This window comes from Dunckerocampus dactyliophorus, chromosome 4 (genome assembly GCF_027744805.1).
Source record: "Dunckerocampus dactyliophorus isolate RoL2022-P2 chromosome 4, RoL_Ddac_1.1, whole genome shotgun sequence".
Classification (NCBI taxonomy): Eukaryota; Metazoa; Chordata; class Actinopteri; order Syngnathiformes; family Syngnathidae; genus Dunckerocampus; species Dunckerocampus dactyliophorus.
In genome coordinates this window covers 31,811,357-31,829,687 of record NC_072822.1, presented here as the reverse complement: position 1 = coordinate 31,829,687, position 18,331 = coordinate 31,811,357, and the positions used below count along the sequence as shown (strand labels likewise).

Here is an 18,331-nt window from a genome sequence, read left to right as displayed (position 1 = left end):
GTTTTTCTCCTGTGTGCTTTCTCATATGTGACACCATATTTACTTTTTTAGCAAAGCTTTTACCACAGTGTGCACAACTAAAAGGTTTCTCCCCTGTGTGCGTTCTCATGTGCGACAGCACGTGTGCCTTTTGAGTGAAGCTTTTTTTTTTGCAGTCTGGGCAACTAAAAGGTTTTTCCCCGGTGTGTATTCTCATGTGTGTCAGCATTGTTATCTTGTGAGAGAATTTTGTATCACAAAATGAGCAACTAAAAGGTTTCTCTCCAGTGTGCGTTCTCCTGTGTGTGTTTAACGACGATACCTGAGAAAACGCATCGCCACAAACTGAGCAACTGAAAGGTTTTTCTCCTGTGTGCGTTCTCATATGTGGTACCATGTTTACCTTTTTTGCAAAGGTTTTCACACAGTTTGAACAACTGAAAGGTTTTTCTCCGGTGTGCGTTCTCATGTGCGAATTTAAAGACGACAGCTGAGAAAATGCATCGCCACTAACTGAGCAACTAAAGGGTTTTTCTCCGGTGGGGGTTCTCATGTGTTTCACCAAAAATCCGCTTGTCATTAAAACTTTTGTCACACATTGAACAACTAAAAGGTCTTTCTCCTGTGTGCCTTCTCATGTGTGACAGCATTGTCCGCTTGTCAGACAGTCCTTTACCGCAAATTGAGCAACAATAAGGTTTTTCTCCTGTGTGTGTGTGTCGAGTGAAATCACCCTTTTTCACAAATATTTTAGCACAAACCGAGCAGGTGAAAAGTTTACCGGTCTTCTTTTTAGAGCATCCAGAGTGTTTGTTGTCAGCGTGAGTCCTCATGTCACCTTCACCGTCTGTATCGCTGCTCGAATCTTCTCGGGTGTCGTCCCCGTCTTCATCGTCAGAGGAGCGTGACGTGTGCTCACTATCTGATATCTGATCTCCATCAGCTTCTGTTGTCATGTGTTGTGGTGAGCTGCCGCTGCTTGGAGGCTCCACCCTTCTGTTTTCCTCACTTGGACTGTGATGAAGCTGTGAGGATTCGGGTGGTTTTTCTTCATGGTCTTCAGTCTTCACAGAGACACCAGTCAGCAGCAACCTGGTGAGCTCAGCCTCCTCCGGCCCATGAAGACACTTTCCCTCCGGAGTGGTCCAGAGTTCCTCCTCTTCCTCTTTAACGTGGGGGGGCTGTGGATGCTCCCGCTTCAAAGTGGAGATCCCATCTTCCGGCTGACGGGAATGTTCTTCTTGACGATCAATCAACTGCTGGATGTCTGCAGGACAAGAAGGCATTACAGTGGAGCCATATCAACGATGTAGGTATACAGTTGCTAGGAATGTATTTTGTGTGCTCGCAGTTGACAATACAATCATGACAATACAACTCGAGAGACAAAACTAAGGAGGGGTCAAAAACAGCACATAGAAGACAGGAATAACAGCGTACGAACATTAAAAAAGTGCATTGGTAAAAGTGCATGGTTGTACAGGGCTGCTGGAGTAACAGCGTGCAAAATAGGCAGAAGAGGTAGCAGGTCGGTGGTGGAGTCCAGTAAGTGTTAGCGCATATTCAAGTGGCAGATGGTTTGTGGGTAGGTGCTGTCCCTACAACGTGTGGTTTTGCATGTGATGCTCCGGTACCTTCTACCTGATGGTAGGAGTGTGAATAGATGGTGTGCTGGGTGAGTGGGGTCGGAGGTGATGTTCTTGGCTTTCCTGGCAATTCTGGTGTTGTAGTGTGAGGCTAATGTGGGAAGATTGTGGCCAATGATTTTAGAGGCCCTGCGTACCACCCTCTCCAGCTGCTGCCTATCTTGGCTGGTGGTGTTGCCATACCAGATCAGGATGGAGAAGGTGAGTACGCTTTCTATTGTGGCGCGGTAGAAATGGATCATGCTTGTTTGACTGACCCCAAATTTCCTCAGCTGTCGGAGAAAGTTAATCTTTGGTGAGCTTTTGAAATAATGAGACTGGTGTTAAGGTTCCATGACAGGGACTGATGGATGGATTAAGCCAGGGCATTCGAGAACAGAAGAGAAGAACCAGATTTACTGGATGCAACAAGTTGCCAACTTGATACAATGAAATGGGTTGAATGGCGATATCAACACCATCCATACATGCACTGTATGGAAGACCACCGCACCGCACCGGTCATCATAAGTTCAACAACATGCACATTGAAGCCTGAATTGAGCATTTTCAAGCATAAAAATGGCAAAGTGAAGTAAAATACAAATAAGGCATTCGGAAGACGTATGTGAAGACGTTGTAATGATCATATCACTTGGCGTCAGTAAATGTACTGTGAGACACAGAAATGCTAGACTTGATCAACAACAGGCTTTTATTGCCTGTTTGAACAATCTGAGAACAGGCACAATAAACCCTAAGAAAAACACGGGCTACTGTTGCAGCCGTAGCACACGCCAAGCTAAAACTCAACTCTGAACCCCCGACATTTCCAGCAACACACACGAGTCTTATTTATGTCTTAAATGCCTTATTTAGGCTTATTATGTCTACTGTATTGGATAATAGGAGTGTAAAGGTGACTATAGGGATGTTATTTCATGCCTAGAGGGCTCTAATTGTGTTAGAAAAACTGCACTTTTTAAAAAAACAATTTCCAATCCTCCACAATGCTTATGTGAGACATGAACTCACGTCTCTCTTTTCTGTGCGTTCTAAATACAAAAACAGCTAAAAAGATGCATATATGCATATAATGAGATGCACCTATTGCTCCTAGAAAGCCCACTATTAAAACACCTCCAACAAGCCGTGACCAGTAATCGCTACATTCATGATAACTTGTAATACTTTGTAGTATTTTGCCATATTTTGGTCACTTTCAAGCTTTACCCAAACGTCCTTCTTGGGTGCATTGATAACTCACATACAGCACAGAACGGAGTGCTACACCTAGCCTTCACTTGGCCAAACTCAAAAACCAAAACACAGCAGCAGTGGCGCCCCAGCCTAATGAGGTGGGAGAAAAACAACAAGGAGAAAAAAAGGAACGATAAAAAGAATAAAAGGAATACAAATTATATGTGACATATACGAGTACTGAAGACTATGACATCATGGAAGACAAAGCATGCATGATGTATGTTAAATGTTACAGGCAGCCTTAATGTCTGCATTGCGCTCAACGATTTGACAACGACTCGAGTAATTAAGATCAAAGGAATATCCTTTGATCTTAATCAAAAGGACGTTACAGTAATTAAGATCAAAGGAAAAGTGCGGAATGTCAGGAAAAGCTGGAATTATTGGAATGTTAGTTTGATGCCCCGGGTGTGTGGAATGTTTTCACGGTGGACTGGTTTGTAATCGGCTGGGAAATGTGCGAATGGTGGAAGTTGGCCCGTTCATTTTCAACAGGAAAAAATTTTGTGGAATTTTTGTATTTTCAAAAAATTTTGGAACTTTTGGAAAAAACTGAAACGGTCGCACTGGATTCCCGAACGAGCTGAACGATTTGACGCTTGAATGGCGTCGATGGGTTGAAAAATGAATGACACACACGCAGCAGCAATGTCGCTGTTGCCGGGTTAAAATGCGGGTCACGTCTTGTAAATGGAGCGTTGGTGGCAGCTTTTCGAAGGTTTTTTCAGACGCTTTCAAAAGGAAAACACGTGTGTTCATGTCTCACATAAGGACTGTGGATGATGGGCAAAAGTTTGCCTTTAAAAAGTGCATTTAGACGGTTGTAAAGAGGTTTTATACACTCTAACTACGAAAATACCCCATTTACAAATAAGGAATCCTACTTCGCGGAAATTCCCTTCTATATTTATGAACGTCTATGTAAAAACATCGTATTAGAGGTTATCTGGCTGCTCTGCTCACGTGGACTGTGATGAAGCTGTGAGGACTCAGGCGGTTTGTCTTCGTGGTCTTCGGTCTTCACAGAGACACCGGTCGTTGGCAACGTGGTGAGATCAGCCTCCTCCGACCCGAGAAGACACTCTCCCTCCTGAGTGATCCAGAGCTCCTCCTCTTCCTCTTTCACGTGCGGGGGCTGGGGCTCCTTCTGCTTCAAAGCGGAGATCCCCCCCTGTGGGCGACGGGGACGTTCTCCTTGATGACCAATAAGCTGCTGGGCGTCTGCAGGACAGAGAGGATTTTTAGTATTAAAAATTGTGTTTACATTTACAATACCAGTCAAACGTTTGCTACAGGCCAATGGTGTACACTGCCTGCCATCTTGGATTCGAAATTGACACTGGTTCGGTTGAACTGGGCCAACTGTGGCAACGAGGTCTACTCTTTATTCTACTTTTTATTCTTTTCCGCAGGTGCGTCATTTCCTCGTAGCACTCCATCTAATCCCCCAACTGTAACAGTGCCCAATTATTCAATAACCACCACACATTTACTGCCAAGACTACTACGGCTCTGCTGACGGAAAACATCATGGAAAAGTAACACACAAAAGAGGCCACTTTTGGTAAAAGCCTGTGGGGTTTGTGTGTCTCACCCAACATGACAGTAACATTGCTGACACCTAGTGACCAGTGTGGAATACTACACATCATTCACAGCGTCTTTGAATGCCTTATATACAGTACAGTATGTATTTTAGCTCAGTTAGTGCTTGAAAATTCTCAACTGGGCAAAAAATACATACCATTTGCTTAAATGTGCCTTTTTTTTTTTTTACTAATAACAGGCCGTGTTGTACCACCAAAAAGCATGATTTAATAACTAGTATATATATTTGTGAAAAAACTTGACAGAGTGAAGCCGCGCGGTGACAAGGGACGACTGCAGTAGCAAATATTGGTGGCCCGTGTGAACTTAACACGTAACCTGCAAATGAACACTGAAGCATAGGAGTCCCATGGAGTGAAAGCACCGCTGATGGATGAACTACTTGAATGTACATGAATGTATTCATGCAGAGTGATTTGGTGTAAGAACGCAGGCAGACATGCCAGAAGCACATCTTCTTAAAAGTCTTCTTAAGAAGTGTACTTAAGAAGGCGCGGGTTGGAAACTGCACCACATTCACGACACGTTCTTAAGTAGGGATAATCGTTGGCACCGGTGTTCTTAGGTTGATGAATGCCAACTGCGATGCACGTGCATGTGAGGCCTAATTTGCATAGGTCACTGCCTATTATTTCCTATATTAGGGCAAAAATGTGCCGTGCGCAACAGGCAGCTGGAGGCGGAGATGGCAACACGCAAGGGCAAGACTGAGAAGCAGCTGGACAACAAACGAAAGAAAAACTTCAATTCTACAGAAATAGAGGTGCTTTTACAAGGAGTGACCAAACACAAGACCACCTTATTTTCACGTGTACCCACCGGTCATCAGGCCATCCAAAAAGAGTGGGCATGGAGGACCATTGCAGGAAAAAAACGCGCCACCGCAGAGGTTAAAAAGAAGTGGTTTGACTTAAAATCAGAGTAAAAAAAAAAGATTGCACTGCACCGGAGGGATCTGGAGGAAACGGGAGGGGGGCCATCAATCAGTGCAGGCCCCTCACAGGTGGATGAGAGAACCATCGCCATCATCGGGGAGACATCCGTCAGTGGGGTTCCAAACACCCAGGCCCTGCATACGGATGTGGACTTTTCATTTTTCATATCTGATTCCGAAGCGGGTGAGTCACATTTTGCTATTTTAACATTGGAAATGCCTTTCAAATTGATGCTGTCCTGTCTTTGTTACCAAACTTTGGGGCCTTTGTGTTTCTCTTATAATTCCACACTTCAAATTTAGACTTTTAATTCGGTTTTATTTATTTCTATCTTAACCCCTGTATCTCTTTCATTTGATTTCAGAGGACCTAGTAGGACAGAAAACGCAGGCGATAACAGAAGAACAAATCCCGATTCAGGCCCGAACCCCGACACGAGCCAGGACTCCGACACAAGTGTCTGCTTCCTCCCGTCACCCCAGAATCATCTCTGATGCTGTACTGGACAATCAACAACAAATAGCACACTCACTTTCTCCAATTGCCACTACACTCCAAACCATTTCGGAAACTCTACAAAATATTTACACAATCATGATGGAAAATAAAGTCAAAAATACATAGTTTGTGTGTGACAATTTATTTTTTCTGTGGTTACATTTGATTAGACGCTGCCTAATTAATACAGCAGCCCCGTGCTCTGGCTCAAACGTGGCTGGGGGCGCATGTCATCATCCTCGGTTCTAACATCCAACTTTCCTTTTCCTTTTTATCACCTACTGTATCCTTAGTTTTGCTGGAACAACACTCCTTTTATCAAGTTTTGTAGTTCTTCTTTCTTAACTTTTTCTACTTCCTGTTTTAGTCTCTTTTTTATCGCCTCTACTTTTATTCTCTCCCTTCTGCCTTCTTTCTGCTAAAACAGTCCAAAATGGTCCGTCGTCATATCCGTCAGTCCACATTTTAGTCAGTCTCTGTTTATTCTTAGTCTCAATGTCAGTCCGTAGTTGTCAATTTAGTCATGTTCAGTTGTCCGTCAAACCCATATTTGTTTATCCATCTCTCTAATTGTTTTACTTTTGTCGGGTCTTGTTGTTGAACATATTGCCAATCTCGTTTTATTTTTTTTTTTGTTCATTTTTGTTCCCCATTTTGAATAAGTTGGATCCTGTTATGAAGGTATTCCTAGGGAATCTAATGACAGGATGATTCTACCAGTGAGAAGGTGATGAACAACTTGTGGATGTAATTCTCAAGCTTCTACCCGGTGGGGGCGGAGAATTCTTGCTTCTCCTTCTTCAACAAGTCACCTTTTGCAGTCTCACCGCTTTGGGATGAGATAAGTTTCTAGTGAAACTTAGTCTCCACTCACACTCACAAGCATACAACACGGACTTTAAATGCACATAGGACTCCGCCGTCCTCCTTGATAGTCGTTTCCGGGCCACTATCTGCCTTTTACTTCAACATTGACTAGTATCCTTGAAGGTTTTTTTTTACCAGTATTCCCCGTTAGGTTGTAGACTCCAACTGTCTTTACTGCAGTACCCGTACTTATAGATTACAGGAAATCTCACACAGTATTTGTATAGACAATACTTAATCTGACTTTAAGCACACGCACATGAAACATAAATGACCGACTGTTGTTGTCTTCTCTCCTGTTGGTATCCCGTCAACCTTTGGCTTCCAGTTGTTGAGACGAGAAGGCAGCCCATGAAAAGGTCTGGTCTGCCGTGGCTACGGTCTTTCTGCCTCGTCCACTCTCCAACTGGACTCCTCAGGTGTCTTGGGATCCGGCTCGAAGACCAAGTAAATGTCAGGTTCAAACTCCTGTGACACTTTTAAAACACAGCAAAATTACAGAAGAGACAAGACAACAAGCGTATCTTTTTACTCGCGAGGAGAACGGAAGGGACGCACCAGAGTTGCCTTCCCAAACCGCTCTGAATACGCTCTCCGAAAACCTCTCTCTTTATTTTCTATTGGGCGTTCCCTAGTTACAGGAGAGTTCAGCTTCTCAAAGAAGGGGCCTACTACAGCTGGACTCTGTGTCTTTGTTTGGCTATGTGTGTGCGTGTGTGTGCGTGTGTGTGTTGTTATCATGCATGTGTTTAAATCACTTTTCTAACATCACAGGATAAGACCAGGAGCAGAAGTGTAACATCTCACATCTCACATCTCACAAAACATCCCACAGGGTGCGGACATAGAGTTGGTAGACAGCTACAAATTCCTGGGTGTTCACCTTAACAACAAACTGGACTGGTCCGTCAACACCCACGCCCTCTACAAGAAGGGCCAGGGTCGCCTCCACCTGCTGAGGAGACTGAGGTCCTTTGGTGTGTGCAGGACGCTCTTACGGACCTTTTATGACTCTGTGGTGGCCTCAGCCATCTTCTATCAACTATGCTGATGATATACCTGTAGAGGTTTGGAAGTGTCTAGGACAGGTGGAAGTAGAGTTTCTGACTGGGTTGTTCAACAGGATCTTAGATCATGAAAAGATGCTTTGAGGAATGGAGGAGAAGCGTGCTGGTGCCCATTTTGAAGAACAAGGGAGATGTGCAGAGCTGTGGCAACCACAGATGAATAAAGCTGATGAGCCATACAATGAAGTTATGGGAAAGACTAGTTGAAGGTAGACTAAGGACAGAAGTGAGCATTTGTGAGCAGCAGTATGGTTTTATGCCAAAAAAAAGAGTACTACAGAGGCAGTATTTGCTTTGAGGATGTTGATAGAGAAGTACGGAGAAGGCCAGACAGAGCTGCATTGTGTTTTTGTAGATCTGGAGAAAGCTTATGACAGGGTGTCCGGGGAGGAACTGTGGTATTGTATGAGGAAGTCTGGAGTGGCAGAGAAGTATGTTAGAGCGGTGCAGGACATGTATGAGGACTGGAAGACAGTGGTGAGGTGTGCTGTAGGTGTGACAGAGGAGTTCAAGGTGGAGGTGGGACTGCATCAGGGATCAACTCTGAGCCCCTTCTTGTTCGCTATGGTGATGGACAGGCTGACAGACGAGGTTAGACAGGAATCTCCATGGACTATGATGTTTGCAGAAGACATTGTGATCTGCAGTGAGAGCAGGGAACAGGTGGAGGAGACGCTAGAGAGGTGGAGGTTTGCCCTGGAAAGGAGAGGAATGAAGGTTAGCCGCAGTAAGACAGCGTACATGTGTGTGAATGAGAGAGACCCAAGTGGAAGAGTGAGCTTACAGGGAGAAGAGATCAAGAAGGTGGATGATTTGAAGTACTTAGGGTCAACAGTCCAGAGCAATGGAGAGTGTGGAAAAGAGGTGAAGAAGCGTGTACAGGCAGGATGGTACGGGTGGAGAAAAGTGTCAGGTGTGATGTGTGATAGAAGCGTTTCAGCTAAAATGAAAGGAAAGGTGTACAAAACTGTGGTGTTGTTTGGTCTAGAGACAGTGTCAATGAGGAAAAGACAGGAGACAGAGCTGGAGGTAGCAGAGATGAAGATGCTGAGGTTCTCTCTGGGAGTGACCAGGAAGGATAGGATCAGGAATGAGTACATCAGAGGGACAGCACATGTTAGAGGTTTTGGAGATTAAAGTCAGAGAGGCCAGACTGAGATGGTTTGGACATGTCCAGAGGAGAGATAGGGAATATATAGGTAGAAGGATGCTGAGTTTGGAACTGCCAGGTAGGAGGCCTAGAGGAAGACCAAAGAGGAGGTTTATGGATGTAGTGAAAGAGGACATGAAGGTAGTTGGTGTGAGAGAAGAGGATGCAGAAGACAGGGTTAGATGGAGGCAATTGATTCGCTGTGGCGACCCCTGAAGGGAAAAGCCCAAAGGAAAAGAAGAAGAAGAAGTGAGATGAATTGAGATCTGTCAGTGTGGAAAAGGTGACAAAACCATTTCAAAAGCTTTGGGACTTCAGCAAACCACAGTGAGAGCCATTATCCACAAATGGCCAAAACATGGAACAGTGGTGAACCTTCCCAGGAGTGGCTGGCCAACCAAAATGACCCCAAGAGGGCAGCCACCACTCATCCCAGAGGTCACAATAGAGGCCACAACAACATCCAAAGAACTGCAGGCCTCACTTGCCTCAGTTAAGGTCAGTGTTCATGACTCCACCATAAGAGAGACACTGGGCAAAAACAGCCTGCATGGCAGAGTTCCAAGACCAAAACCACTGCTGAACAAAAACAACATTATGGCTCATCTCAATTTTGCCAGAAAACATCTGATGATCCCCAAGACCTTTGGGAAAATACTCAAAAGTTGAACAGTAAAATATGGTGGTGGTAGTGTGATGGTCTTCAGGTCCTTATTAACTTTAGAGGGCGACCGCTTTTTCACACAGGGCCATGCAGCATTGGATGTTTCATTGAAAAAGGTGTTGAGTTGTGTTGTCATTAATATTTCCATTTGTTTGATGATCTGAAACATTCAAACATGCAAAAGATAAAGAAAACAGGGAGAAGGCAAACCCTTTTTCACACCACTGTACATATATACAGTATATATACTATATATACACACACGTGTATGTGAATGTATATATGTGTGTTAATTGTTTAATCGTGATTAATCATTTGCAACTGTCTAAAATATGCCTGTTTTCACTGGATTTGATGAAAAGAAAGGTAGATGCAAGGCAGGCAGGATTACATATACCTGTATGCGTTGAAAAACAGGCAAATGGAATGTGCGCTAACACTAGTCCCCAATAGTAGCAGAGCATTTCAATCACACTTTAATAGTATTATTACGAGCAACGAGGGGTTGCGTTCAAAGACGCCACAGTAATTTAAGTTGAAATCACATTATTTGCAAATGTGCTACTATTTCCAGACGTAGTAAATAAATGTGTGTCATGTAAATAACTTATGGAATGAATCATTTGTTTTCATTATACTGAATAGGTATGCTCTTATGTGGCCATATCATTTCCAGGATATTATAGCAAGGTAATGTAGCTCATACTTGTTTCCATTTTCCATACTTTTCCATACCTGGAAATGTATAAAATCAAATTCCATCATTTTCCACACATGCATTGGAGCTCTGTGTTCATTTAGGCCACACACGCACGCATCATGAAGATGTTGGAATTTGGAGGGTCTGTGAATGCGCCTCGACAACGAAGAAGTGTTGTTCTGACGTGTTTGTGAGTCGGAGATACTGCTCCGGCATTCTCAGAGCACAGCTAATCTATGCAGTGCACAAAATCAAATCCGACCTGAACCGTCAACAAAAAAACCCACCATTGATTCTGCACCATTTTGCAATGCGACTCCGTGAGTGACAGGCGACAACGACGCAATGACTAACTGTCCAGCCAATGATAAGATCCTGTTGGTACATGTTTAACAGTGCGTGACGTAGCACATGCAGGCTAGCATATAGCTGCTGGTGCAGCGGCGTTATGAGAGCTAAATGCTAAAGGCTTCTTTTGTCTGAGGCTGGAAATAAAGGAAGCCACTAGTTTGTGAACGACAAACTGATGCAACCGGATATCCGGTTAGACGACTGCATCGGTGGCAGCCTCCTGGTTGCAAAGAGCCTTAGATCAGGGGGGTGTCCACATTCTGAAAAGATGCAAGGCTCACTTTGATATTCTGTAAAATATGCTAAGAAGTCAACAAAAAATGCATCTCAGCTTTGTGATATGCTGTACGTCCATTCATGCGTCTTCTATGCCGCTTATCCTCACGAGGGTTGCAAGGGTACGCTGGAGCCTATCCCAGCTGATCCAAAAATGACAGCTTTGTTTTCTCTGTTTCTCATAACATTATTTTTACTCAATAAGTTTATTCTTGTTATATTCATATTTTTACTTTACTCTCATAAAATGACACGTTTTGTCATTTTTATTGTCCAACTATTTCAACTTTCTTCTTGTAATTAGAATTGCACTCACATATTTTGAGCTTATTCCCAACTAACTTTTGCCCATTTTACTTAATTTTCCAGAAAATTACAACTTTATTTTGTTTCTCACAATATTATCACTTTTTAAAAAAGTCTTTATTCTTTAAAATAATGTTATTTCTACTCGTAATTATACGTTATTCTAGATTACAACTTTTTGATTTTAATATTTTGACCTTATGCTTGTAAAATTGCTGCTAATTGTTCAATTTTTGCTGTAAATTTTTTTTTAATTTTCCAGAAATGTCAACTTTCTTCTTAGATAATCTTGGTACGTCTTCTTTTGGTAATACAATGACTTTACTTCCTTAACATGATAACTTTGTCGCCAAGCTAATTTTCCAAAAATGACAACATTTCCATAAAACGGATGGATATTTGGTTTTGTTTCTCATATTATCACAACTTTTTAAAAAATAAGTTGTTTTTTTTTTTCAAAAACACTATATGCTGCAAAAAAGACATTATTTTATACGTTTATTCTTGTAAAACTGCGACTCATAAAATTCAAATTTCTGCTGTTATTTTGTTTATGACATTTTTTGAGAAGGACTTCAACCTTTTTGTTGAACATTTTCTCTTCCTAAAAATGACTTTATTGCCATCATATTTGATTTTTATTTTAACATCTGCAACCTGGAACTTTTTCTTTCCTTTCTTTTTCAATATATTACGACTTCATGTTTTCTTTCTTTCCACTCTATGCTAACAAGATTACATTATTTTTCCTCAATAACTTTTTCCTTGCTCGATTAAAACTATTTTCCACTTCATATTTTGATGTCATTCTCGTGAAATGACTGCTGATTTTCCCACTTTTGCTGTTGTTTTTTACTTTTTAATAATATTTTATAGAATGTGCCGCGGGCCGCAAACGGCTCCCTGACTGCAGTTTGGACACCCCTGCTTTAGATGAATGAAATGTAGAGAAAAGCACCGGGTATCGCGAGACCAGCAATCGGCCGCGTGTCTCTTAAACTGGGGATGCTGGCGAAACAAATATCGCGCACGCTCCGTAGGTCACCACGGCTGGAGAGGAGGATGGCTGTAACCGAAAGATTTTCAACGCATCAGCAGAAATCCTACAAGAGAAACAGAAACCCATGTATCAAATCATTTACCACAAAGAGATGAACATCACTACTGATTATAGATAAAAACTTCTATCTGCGATTAATTATGACTTAACTATTGACAAAATGCGATTAAGCGCGATTGGACCGACTGCTCTCACATGCTCCTCCATTTTCAAGTCTCCTCTGCGCTACTCACCTTGCCCGCCCAACTGCAATGCAAAAACAGGCCCAAACACAACGACGGCCAATCAATGTCCACTTCAGGGTGTGACCGAGCGTTGTTTTCCAGCCGCACCCGTACAAGGAGCCCAATGCATAACAACTGATTTTCATAAAAAGGCAACTTGCAGGCAGAAACTGTTGAGAGGTTATAAATTAGCTGAATGCGATTTTTAAAAAGAATGCACTAAATATGAGAAAATAGTGAATAACAATTAATGCACTCATTTGGCCAACCCTACTATATATATATGGGTCAGATAACATACAGAGTGCAAAGCGGTCTGCAGATGTCTCGCCAAGAGTGGCCTTCCAATTCAAACTCTTATACGGCTTCACATACAAATGATGGACATCAGGAACCACCGCAAAAGAAGCCAACTTGTGAAAAAAGTTACATCAAAAGGGAGATGCGCTCTTTGACAATGAAATGCAAATGCTCGGCTCCAGGGCCCCCAGCTACAGGACAGGATCTGAGGAAAAAGCCTGAACAGGTAATTGTTTGTCACATTCATGGCACTCAATCCCCTGCTTGGACTCGAGTGCATTTTAATGGTACTACAAACCATTTGGAAATGCAAGACTCACAGCACATATACAGTATGACATTGTAAATAACATGTGATCTGAGCTCACAACTTAACTGGATATTCAACGCATCAGCCATCATTAACATAGGATGTAATTGGCCCAAACTACGCACGTCAGAAGGGGGGCTGGTACTTTTATATAGAATTATAACAGAAATGGATTGGCCACAGCAGACGTGGTAGACAGTTTGGGTCCATTGAGGTGTCAGTCAGATGTTGACAGTGAGAAGTCTTCAACTAGCGTGATGTGGCTAATGTAAACACGCTGACCCTCTTTACTATCAACAATATGTGGAAAATATGTGCATCTGACGAAAATGATGAAAGTGCGCAGCTGCGGTCAGTGTGTCTTTATGGAAGTCAGGCTCGGTGAGGACCAACTGTTTGCATTCACTGGACCACTGCCAACACAGCGGGACTTTAACGTACATTTCCAAGCTAAGTAGTATTCATGTTTTTATTTCCAACTAGTCTGACATTAGTTACAACTGTCATCAAATAAATTAAGTTCCGTATTTGTATTTTACGCCCGTTATAAATGTATGCTGGGATGGTGCATATCAGTCCGTAGAAGACTGCTCACCACGATTCACAGAGGACATCCTGTGTGTTCTCATGTGTCGACACAAAGAGGAACTCAGAGCAAACGTATGGCCACACTCTGAGCAGCTAACGGGTTTGTCTGCTGCGTGTGTCCTCATATGAGACACCAGGTTTTCTTTTTTGGCAAACATGTGACCGCAGTCTGAGCAACTAAAGTAGGTTCCTCCTGAGTGTGTCCTCATGTGCCTCGCCACTGATGACTGACTAGAGAATTTTCTATCGCAACATGAGCAACGAAAAGGTTTCTCTCCTGTGTGCGTTCTCATGTGTGACCGCAAGCTTGCCTTCTGAGTGAAGCGCTTATTGCAACTTGAGCAACTAAAAGGTTTTTCTCCTGTGTGGGTTCTCTTATGCAACATTAAAGTTGAGACCTGCGACAATGCCTTGCCACAAACTGTGCAACTAAAAGGTCTTCCTCCAGTGTGTGTCCTCATATGTGATATCAGATTGACTCTTTTGGTGAACATGTGACCGCAGTCTGAGTAACTAAAGTAGGTTCCTCCCGAGTGTGTCCTCATGTGTCACCGCATTGATGCCTGGTGAGAGAATTTTCTATCGCAACGTGAGCAACTAAAAGGTTTCTCTCCCGAGTGCGTTCTCATGTGTGACTGCAAGCTTGCCTTCTGAGTAAAGCGTTTATTGCAACATGAGCAACTAAACGGTTTTTCTCCTGTGTGGGTTCTCATGTGCAACTTCAAAGCTGAGACCTGAGAAAATGCTTTGCCACAAACTGTGCAACTGAATGGTCTTTCTCCTGTGTGCGTTCTTCTGTGCGTTACCATATTATCTTTTAAAGTGAAGCTTTTAGCACAGTCGGGGCAACTAAAAGGTTTTTCTCCTGTGTGCGTTCTCCTGTGCGTTACCATATTATCTTTTTTAGTGAAGCTTTTATCACAGTCTGGGCAATTAAAATGTTTTTCTCCTCTGTGCACTCTCATGTGTCTATTTAACGACGATGGACCAGCAAACGCATCACCACAAACAGCACAAGCAAAACTTTTTTTTCCTGGGTGGTTCCTCACGTGATGTACCAATGCTACTGCTCTGGTGAAACGCTTGCCACAGTATGAGCAGCTAAAAGGTTGTTCTCCTGTGTGCGTTCTCATGTGTGAAAGCATATTTGCCTTCTGAGAAAATCCTTGACCACACACTGAGCAACTAAAGGGTCTTTCTCCTGTGTGTGTTCTCATGTGTTGCGTTAAATGGCTCTTATAAGAAAAGCTTTTACCACAAACTGAACAGGTGGAATCTTTTTGAGAGCATTCAGAGTGTTTGTTGTCAGTGTGAGTCCTCATATCACCTTCCCAGTCTGTATCGCTGCTCAAAGGTTCTTGGGTGTCGCCCCTATCTTCATCCTCAGGAAAGTATGACGTTGTGTCATCACTATCTGATAGTGGAGCTAAGAGGTTGTCTGCTTGTGATCCTCCACAGTGGTCTCCATCAGCTTCTGTTGTCATGTGTTGTGGTGAGCTGCCGTTTGGAGGCTCCGCCCCTCTGTTCTCCTCACTCGGACTGTGATGAAGCTGTGAGCACTCGGGTGGTTTGTCTTCATGGTCTCCAGTCTTCATAGAGACACCAGTCAGTGGCAACTTGGTGAGATCAGCCTCCTCCTTCCTTAGAAGACGCTCTCCCTCCTGAGCGATCCAGAGTTCCTCCTCTTCTTCTTTCACGTTGGGGGATTGTGGCTCCTCCTCTTCCACTTTAACGTGGGGGGGCTGTGGATCCTCCTGCTTCAAAGTGGAGATCCCCCCCTGTGGCTGACGGGGACGTTCTTCTTGATGACCAATCAGCTGATGGACGTCTGCAGGACAAGGATGAATGATTGTGAAATATGATCATTGGTTTAACACGTTTGTATTCAAGTTAGCTAAGCTAACTAGCTCAAGTCAACTAGCAACAGACACGGGAGCAGAAGTACAACCTCTTGGAGAATGTCTAACTTTATATGGATCACTCATGTTGTCTCAAAAGCAATGTATTGATCATTTGTCTACAAAGAATGTCGAGTCACGTCTTGGTAACCGGAAAGGATGTTCCAGAAAACAGCTCTGCTCTCCCTACCGGAGTTTTGAACTATTTGGAGGCTTTCCTGACCGCACACCATAATCCCAAGAACAGGATAGCTGGCTGACACTGTGGTGAGGAACAGAGTCGTTGAAATAAACCACTTACAAGTGCCGTCACCGCTACAAAAGCTGAGCTGACGTTTGCTAACTGCTGAAATTCAAAGCATTTGCCGAACAAATGTCACACTAATGAACAATGTGATTGTGACGGGGCTCCGCATTACACTCAGGTCTTATGCCACGGCGGTTGAGAACAGAAGAGAAGAACTTGATGGTTCCTCAACGGAGCAACATGTTGCCAACATTCTATGATGAAATGGCGTGGAGGTCGGTATCAACAGTAGCGATACTGTATGGAGGAAACACCACCACAGCCACGATATCACTGTTAAGTGCAAAACCGCACTGCTGAAACACGGAAAGAAGCTAAAAGACACAAACGTCACAAACTTTGGTAATAAAGGAAATTAACACAACAAGAGTGGGCTCTTTTTAGCGAGCCCCTCCAAAAGACCAGAAATTTCCGTCACTAAAATAACCGGAAGTGAAGCGCCTTCCCCACGGGTCACGTGGTTGCGACCCACTTATTTTCAGAAACGCATCCATTTTATTCTTTTGCAAACAGACGAGGTTTGTTCATCGTGTTTACGTTGACTGCTTGGGCACTTATACTCTTGGTGCACTCAGACGCTGGTGTGAGGAAATGACGAATCTGCAGACGTGAACAAAAGGAGAAGTTGACCTACTGTAGCTGCCACAGACAGACCGAAACAACAGTAGGACCGTCTGGGACGGGAGTCACCAAGAAAAAGTCAAAACTCGTTCATTTAGTCTCATTGACTGTTTATATGAAACATAGAAGGTGTGTTGAAGGATGAAATACAACATGTAAACATACCTTGAGCGTGGAGCACAATGCAAGCCGTGCAAAGCTCCGGTTGTTGCTGTCGCTCCTTCTCCTCTCTTGTTCGACAAACTTCCTCCTCGCCCGACGCCATCCTTCTTTCTAACAGCCCAGAAATGTCGTCAACAGTCGCAATATGTCGTCTTCTTTATGGACTATTTCAAGCGTTTTCATGTTGTTACTTTGTCGCCTTCGTCATTTGCCTCCTGTCTGTGGTCTGTCTGCTGTGTTAACTTCCGCCTTTTGCTCTTCTTCCGTATTTTTTATTGACGGTTGCTAAACTTCAATTGGGTGCAGTACCGCCCCCCGTTGGACTGGAGATTATAAAAAAGAGCCATTTTGCTTCCTCCTCCGGTAAAAAAAAAAAAAAAGTTTTGAAATTACACGTATGTATGTAGAATAATAAAAACGGGTAAATTAAAATAAAATAAGGAGAATAAAAACAGGATTAAATTCAACAAAAATAAAAATATAAAAATTCACTCTAAGTCATAATAAATACAAGGACTATTACAGTATGTACTGTACTATTACTACAGTACTATTACAGTATGTACTGTACTATTACTACAGTACTATTACAGTATGTACTGTACTATTACTACAGTACTATTACAGTATGTACTGTATGTTTACTGAGACGCAGAGAAGGCAGCTTTGAACAATTCTTTTCTTGGCGATAGAGAGATGGGGAGGGGGCTACGATATCTATCAGGGAGGTCTCCGTGTGTGGCGTCTCCTAGAAGACACAGCCATGGATTGGATGGGACCCCACGGCCCGAGACGGTTGATAGGTTGTCAGTTACTGGTCACCGGAAGGAGTGCAGCGGTGTGCACACCCACGTGGCACGCAAATATTTATCTGTGCAACCCAAACAGGTGTCTGGTTCCGGCTTTGTGGGAGATGAAATCTGCGAAGAGTTTTATGTTTTGTTAGTTGGAGCTTTGTGTTTATTGTCACACTGCAAAAACTACATTTCAAGAAAGTCCAAAGGTCCCTTTTTAAGCAAACAATTCTTATTTTTTCCGAAAAAGAATAGCAATTTTCACTTGAGAAAAATCATCTTATATTAAGAAAGCATAGCTAGCCATTTCTTTTTTTTTTGCCAGAAATTAGGTTTACCTTATTAGGTTAAACCTTATTTTGATTATTATTCGACAGCAAATTAAGAATAAAACTGGTTTCTAAACCTTCTAAATTTAAGAACGAACTCACACAACGGAAATAAATGTAAACATTTGCTGATTTCGGAGCAATGTGAAGGATGTGCAGCAAAGTTCAGAGAGCGTACCAAGATTTATTCCATTAAATCCAGTCATGAAATTTGTGTAAACGTGTAAAATTATTCAACTTGATTGAAGAAAATACGACTCTTTTTATGTAGTTCATAAATGTAAAAACTAGTGAGCTTACATGCAAATCATGCCAAAAAAGAATTCCGATAGTGTAGTGTAGTGTAGTGTGACAGTAGGCTTTCCTAAATGAAGTCAATCTTAGAAACAGTCACACTCTTTTTAAATAAAAAAGCTCCATCCGTATAATTGGCTTCCTGCTTGTTCATC

General features: G+C 42.8%; 1 protein-coding gene across 1 annotated transcript; it reads right to left on the bottom strand.

Moving 5' to 3' along the window:
• Nucleotides 1–288: 288 nt before the first annotated feature.
• Nucleotides 289–17,010, bottom strand: LOC129179451 (zinc finger and BTB domain-containing protein 17-like). The gene is made up of 5 exons (XM_054772686.1): nt 16,763–17,010; nt 15,099–15,599; nt 3,831–4,088; nt 610–1,246; nt 289–301 (listed from the first exon to the last, which is right to left on the bottom strand). Exons 1-5 carry the CDS (start codon nt 16,860–16,862, stop codon nt 289–291), a joined length of 1,509 nt encoding a protein of 502 aa, XP_054628661.1. The 5' UTR covers nt 16,863–17,010.
• Nucleotides 17,011–18,331: the final 1,321 nt, after the last annotated feature.